Genomic DNA, 6,895 nt, shown 5'->3' on the forward strand with positions numbered 1-6,895 from the left:
AACATAATATAGTAAATTTATGATTCGGTTATGATTACCAAATGCACATTTGCAAGTTTGTCTAAAATAACATTCACTAAATAATCTGTTCTCTGAAGATTTATTAATGTATTCTAATAACTAAGGCATCGCCTTTAAATTATATTATGTTATGGCATATTTAGGATTTTTCTGTATGACATGATGACACAGTAAACTAATGAGTGACCTGTGACAGTTCTTAGCTGAGACTGTATTGCATGTCGGGTAATGGAAGAGAGAGTGCGTAGAATGGCTGCGTCTAGCCGTAGTGTTTCAGAGTCAGCAATAGAACCACTGAACTGCTAGCCACAAGCACAGGAAGCGCACGCACCACAAGCGCTGAGTTTCTGCCAAAAAACTAAATTGGGTGGGAGGAGGGGAAAAGAAACAGCGCAAGGACTTCCTGAAAACGTCAGTTGTGTAGGGGTCAATCCAGAGTTATCGGCTAAGAAAAACAAACAAAACATTAAGAGGAAGGAATCTGGGGGAAAAAATGGAAAAGCAGTCGAGCGCAGGCGGCTACGGAGCCGATGGTCTTGCACACCCAGGGGTTCCTAGCAGAAAGCCTTCCCGACCTCAAGGAAGTAACGGTGGATCTAGACAGCCGAGCTTTGAAGCTTTGGACAGGTGAATATAGCATTTATTCAATGTTACAACATAAATGGAACGAACTGGTCTTCGAAGTCTGGTGCATGCATTCATCCGTGTCACGAAGATAGGATTTGTGGACGTTCTATTTACTGGTTAGATATCCAGCCAGCTAAAAAAAAAAAAAAGAACTACCCAGCTGTGCTGAATTTGCGTACGCTGATACACCCCGTATATCTCCAGGTGACAGCTGGTAGTATTTTTATTTAGCATTCAGCGTGAAGCGTACTTTATAAATGGTTGAAGTTTATCGTTGCAAATGGATGTCGCTGACTTTAATATAGTTGACTTGGCTATATGATTCGGTAATTTCTGTTGAATATGCACAGGCTTTCTCGTAAAACATACGTAGTTTTTTTTTATTCGGCTGAGATGGCAGCTTCTGCTCACGCACCAGTGGCTTATAAGTCCTCTTGTTGAGCTACACATGAAGCTTCTTCCTGGGACTCGCCTGTGCCAGCCCAGCTTGGAAACTGAAGTGTGATTAGAAACAGCGGCTGACATCAGGAGCATTGGAGGAGAGCACTTTCTTGCCTGCTTTCTGCTGAATTGGTTGTGGAGCTGGCGACAATGAGCACTACAATGGTGCATACCCATATTGGGTAGAACAAGGATTAAAAAAGAGATATATAAGACTGTCTTAGTTTTCCAAATCTTCATATTTACTTGACTTCATAAAACCCCACTTTCGTATGCCTTTCTGTTCTTATGAACGGATTATCTTTGTAATACCATTTGAATTGTCCCTTTAGTAAAGAACCAAATGCTTCCTTTTTAGTTGTAAATCAGTTTTTAAGTGGGCCAGTATGCCTCTGCTGGAATTTGCTATGTGCAGAATATTTGTTCAAAAGATTTGGTCCTACGAATGTGAAATGGGCAAATAATCATTGAGGACAAATACATTGACAGCTGGGTCTATGAAAACAAGATTTCCTTACAGTTTCTGTGTTCTCATAGGCATATGTTCATGATTTGTGAGTTGGTCTGTAGGGAGCATATGCTGGCAGAACTAAAATAAGCTAACTGTGCAAAACCCTTTCCTTCCTTAACAGGCTAATTTTACATGTCTGTGGAGCTGTTAATGTACTTGCAGTTGTATTTCAAGATTTGTACTTTTTAACTGTCAAGTATCTGCAAAACTGTTCAGAGGTGTCTGTCTTCCACAGCCCAACGGGATCACACGTGGAATGGTGTAAACAGCTTATCGCAGCCACCATCTCCAGCCAGATCTCCGGCCCTGTCCCCCTAGACCCTGTGTCCCGTGATTTTAAGGTAGGGGGGGATGCAGTACATTTCCAAAACGTGTGCAGATTATACAGGCATAAACCTCTGTACATATGCAACAAAATACTTAACATTGTCCACAGTTGCTTCTTTGTACTATGAAATTCAGCGATTCTTGGCATCTGTTCACTTTTGACAGTAGCCTAATGGATGAATAGCTCTTGCGAGTATCAGATTTAGGTCAGGGGACTGCTCTGTGCAAATTCAGTGCTGACGTGTTTACCACGTAAACCCTGAGTGTCTACGCTACTGTCAGAAGTATAATGTGAAAGTGCCTGAGGAGTGTGTAGACCTGCTTCCACAGAGGATGCTGGGAGTGGCCTCGCTGTAGAATGTGAAATGAGAAAGAAATGTTACATTTCTTGTGCACCAAGTTCTTGGCCACTCCTTTCCTTTATTTCTCTGTCTGTGGTGATGTTCACTTTTAATAGTAAACCAATTAGTGACTAACATCACTATTAGTGATATTGATATAACCACATTGACTTTGAAATTGGCCAAAATTGTAAATGATGTTTTCTGTGTGAGTAGAAGTTCAACATAAACATTGCCTTTATCTGGTAAACCTTCTCGGAGTGATTGCAAAGAATACACAGAGCAATTGGAAACACTTGATTTGTGGTTTTCATGCCCTTTCAGATGGTACTGGGTATGCAGTTTATGGGTATATGGTAATGGTCTTGTGTTTCTGACTGACAGGTTGGAAGGAGGACAGATCTAAGGGTAAGGACAATCGCAGTGGCGCCTGTGCGCACATCTGTAAGCATGTATTACTGTCAATGTGGGGACCTAACCTGGCATCTGATTTGTCCTGTGTTGACATTTAAAATTTAAATGGAGAAAGGCTGTAGAGTTCCGTGGATCCTAATGGGAAGTCCCCTCAGTGAAAGCAATACAAATGAGTGGATGTCTACTGTACCTCCTCCTTTGTCTTCTCTTTTTCCTGAGTGTGGCTGGGTTTCACTTCCTCTTTAAATGCAACCAAGTAAAGAGAAGTTTGAGGAACAGTGTTATGTCTCTACGAACATTATTGCCTCTGTCCCATCTATGACAATCAGGTTTATTTGGAACTTACCTTTCAGTTTACAGCTGTCCTCGAGTGTTTATACAAAAAAGTTGGTTGAATTACGTGAACCTGAAAGTGTGCCTATGGATTCAGGTCTGTGGACCGTTAGCCTATACCATACAGTTACAGTTCTGAACAGTCTTAAGCATAGAGTTCTGCTTAAAACGCATTGGATGAATCCAGCTTCTCCTTTGTTTGATTTTGCGTGACAATTTAAATTAGGGAGCTGTGTAGCATTTATAAATCCTTCATATACTTTCATGCGCATCACATAAAGGTTCATTCAAAGCCTACACATTCAGTCTCAGTAGTATCAGAAGTCTGTGTAGGCTTGCTGCTGAGTCTAAATCGGTATCCTGGTGTATCCTTTTCACTTTAAATCGATCGATTCCTTGTTCAGCTTCAGTTTCATCTTGATTCATCCAGTGACCCAGTTCCCTTTTAACTGCGTTATGTCTGGTTTTGTGTTCATGACCTGCAGGTGTCCAAGAGGCCAGATCTGAGGGTAAGGCTGTAGGGTGGGTGCAGCCAGCGCTTGTCTGTCTGCTTTTCCCACGCTGTGCTCAGCAATGTGCTTACATGCCCAGACTGGTCAGCCTGCTTTTTCCAGGTGTTTAAACCTAAGGACAGGACAAGCTCTCTCTGTATTGTGAGCTCAACTGCACAGTAATGTCCACTGGTAATACAAGTAGTGTTCAGATGAGTCCTTCAGGGGTAAAAACGAACTCTCCGAGTGTAAAATATACTCTATAAGGTTTGATTTAATACTAGGCATTTTGCTGTGTGAGCTCAGCAGAGTGTTCCAACCTCTCAGATGAAAAGAAAGAGTTGGGATGTGTCCTTCGGGCCTTGGACATTGCTGTTCAGTTAGTGCCAAATTGTTCAGTATCAGAAAAAAATAAGTGTTCAACTCCAGGACTCTTCCCTCTGCCTTGGTGGAAAATAAACAACAAAATTACTTTTTCTAAACATCAGCAGAACTATCTGTGAAAATGGCATGCGTAGAGGCTTCACACTCTTCAGCCTACACAAATGTGTTATTGGATATTCAGGACCAGTTAAGACCTCCTGTATATTTGTGTGAGACAGTGCTGTCTCTCTGCTCTGGCCACTGGTTGTGTGGAAGTCTTATGTGCAGATGCAGTAATGTGGGTGTGAATACGAGCCGTCTCCCTCATGAGCTCACACACACAAACAGGCCCTCAGCGCCTGAATGCAGCCTCACAGCAGTCTCTTCCTGGTGAATTGGGACTCTGGCTGGGATGGCTGCCAGGAGGGAATTGTTGGAGGGGCTGTGCAGAGGACGGATAGATGCCAGAGTCTGCCCCTTGGTCCCCACAGCTGTGCCTGTTCACATCCTCAGTTAAAATAAGGCTGCCTGTTCATGCAGGCCTGTCTTGCTTCTGGAGAAGGAGCCCCATAGGCAGGGAGAACTCGGCAGGTATGGTACAGTATGAGTTTGTTCGCCACTTATTTTCATTGTGCTGAAATGCTTACTGGTCTCAGTGTGCTACAGGAAACTTGTGTAGCATTTTACAGGGTATAATGCACTATGAATGTACTTCCTACCTTCTAACAAAAAGGGAAAGGATAGAGATGTATGGCTCTCCTGGTTTGAATGTGTGCTTGCTTTAGTGTCTGTACGTGGGTGTGTGTGTGGTTGTGTGGTACGTCTGTATGGTACAGTTTGTCTGTGGCTCTAGTCTGTATTATATAGAGGTTTTGCTTGCCTTTGCCACACGCTGAGAATTGGCCGGCTTGCTGTTTGGAGATCAGTGAGTTTTGCAAGAGTGCCGTATGGCATTCTGGACTATGTTTCAGAGGACCTTTAATCTTGAGCATTTTGTTCCTTTTTGGCTCTCCAGGAGAAACAAAGAGCTAATGTGCCCATGGACAGTGCCATTTTCTGCTGAAATCTTCTGCCTCTTCTGTCTGTTTTCATTGTTGAATGCGTACTCCGTTTTCCTCACTGTACAGATGAACAGATGTCTATAAAATGGCAGCTGCAATCTAACAGGCATGCAGCTTTCCCCTTCTTTTGGCTGTGAAACCATGCTGCTCCGCTAACCCTCTCTCATCGTCGCGGGCGCGCTCAGGAAAGGGCGCTTCTCACTTCCTTTTGTGGTGAAACCATCTTTCTGCTTATTGTCCTCTTGCCTGTTTTTTCTTCCCCCCTCTTTCTCTCTGGCCTTGCTTGCTCTTTCAGTCCCAGGACTCTGGTGACGGGGCGAATGGCTTTCACTTGGACAGCGACAGTGAGCGCGCTCCTCACACCGCGGCAAGTCTCTGTGTGGGTCCTGTCCTGATCTGCCCCGCCCTCCTACGTTGCCCTATTCCCACGGAGTCATATGGATCTTCACCAGCTCTGCATGCCCATTCGTACTCTTTCTGTCTCTGCGTGTTCAGGCTTAATGCCTTTTCTGTTTTTTCTGTTTGACTGTGTGTGTTTTTTTTTTTTTTTTGGCGGTTAATAGCTTAGCCAGACGCACTTAGCTGGCCTTGCCTAGGTTGACTCTTCTCCTCACCCCTGGATTGGCTCCAGGCGGTGATGTCATGCAGGGCTGGGCCGTGTGTAGTCATTTGGTCATACTGCAGCAAGCAGCCAGGTCTGGGTGCTCAGAATACTCTCAAGTGTTTTCATAGCAGCTAATGTGTGAGACGTTGGTGGTTCATGCGTCTGCAGTAAGTCCCTGGCAGGTCTGGTTTGCTGTATCCCAGACTTGCTGTTTATGCTTTGTGCAGCTGCCAGCTGGAGACTAGCCTGCTTTAAACCAGTTGTAGCGCATAGTTGTCCACTCGTCATGCATATATAATAGTTTGGGTTCACCAAATGGCTGAAGATTCTCTCTCCCCTCACAATGTGGGGTGCACTCTGTGCTGTGGGCTGTGATGTTCTCTGTCTAAATCCGTCCCTTTGCTTTTAGACCGTCCAAGTGAACTAGGCCTTGGCCTTTTTGGTTTCTTTTTTTATTTTATTACGTAGCACCAGTTCATTGACTCACAGAGTCTTCCTGGCTTGTTCTTAGATCCTCTGGATAATCTGTTTTTGAAAATCTGCATGCCAACTAGCAGATTTTAGATTTTGCTCTTGGTAGTTTTTCTTTTCTTTTTTTTTTTTTTGCTTTTTTAAGCCTTGGTGGATTTTTGTTTTAATTTTTTTGGTGAATGTGGAAGACTTGGAAAAATTCTCTTGAGTCTGTTGTATATGTTCATTATTTTGTGTATCGTTATCCATTGTGTGTTAATATGTGCTGTATTTGTGTAGCTGTGACCATAATGTGTACATGCGTATGCAGAATACGCTGCGAATGCATTCGCGATAGTGTTTGCTGAGTGTTTCACCACTGCTGTAGGTGTCCAAGCTTGAGGCTTAGCTAGCGCTAGCACATCCTTCCCTGTGCCACTGCTGTAGTTGTCCTAGCTAGAGGCATAGCTAGTGCCAGCGCATTCTTCCCTGTGATCACAGCCTGTCTGTTTTTTCGTGTCTCGCTGCCCCTGTTGAGCCCCCCGCTGAGTCACCCAGCCCCCCTGTGTGTCCACATACTCTCTGATCCCCCTGTCTTACTGCACTGAGGATAAAATTCAGGATGCGGGATGTGAGAGTGTGAGAAAGGTCACTGGCTTCTGAAGCCTTGAACACAGAGTGGATTTGGTGTTCTCCATTAGTGTTGCACAGCTACTAGGGTGGAGGGTGCTCCATTTGGGTTTATATGCTGTGTACCTAAGTGTCGGTTCTGACAGTATGGGCTCTGGGTCTGGGTACTGTGGCAGGCGCTGAGAGACGGGAACAAGCAGGCCCAGATGGAAGAGGCACCGCTGGTCCCTGGGGAGTCCATTAAAGCCATCGGTGAGCGTCTCTTCCTGCCCCATTCGCCT

General features: G+C 44.4%; 1 protein-coding gene across 7 annotated transcripts in view; it reads left to right on the forward strand.

Annotated features, from left to right (window-relative positions):
• Positions 1-231: 231 nt before the first annotated feature.
• mtmr1a (myotubularin related protein 1a) overlaps positions 232-6,895 on the forward strand; it is a 16,607-nt gene continuing 9,943 nt past the window's right edge. The window contains exons 1-6 of one of the 7 annotated variants that reach the window (XM_035411888.1): positions 232-648; positions 1,836-1,941; positions 2,653-2,676; positions 3,501-3,524; positions 5,226-5,297; positions 6,791-6,866. In XM_035411888.1, the coding sequence (XP_035267779.1) occupies positions 515-648; positions 1,836-1,941; positions 2,653-2,676; positions 3,501-3,524; positions 5,226-5,297; positions 6,791-6,866 (436 nt within the window). In that variant the 5' untranslated portion in view covers positions 232-514. The other 6 variants (XM_035411891.1, XM_035411889.1, XM_035411892.1 and 3 more) reach the window with 6 other exon arrangements.

Source organism: Anguilla anguilla, chromosome 3 (genome assembly GCF_013347855.1).
Source record: "Anguilla anguilla isolate fAngAng1 chromosome 3, fAngAng1.pri, whole genome shotgun sequence".
NCBI lineage: Eukaryota > Metazoa > Chordata > Actinopteri > Anguilliformes > Anguillidae > Anguilla > Anguilla anguilla.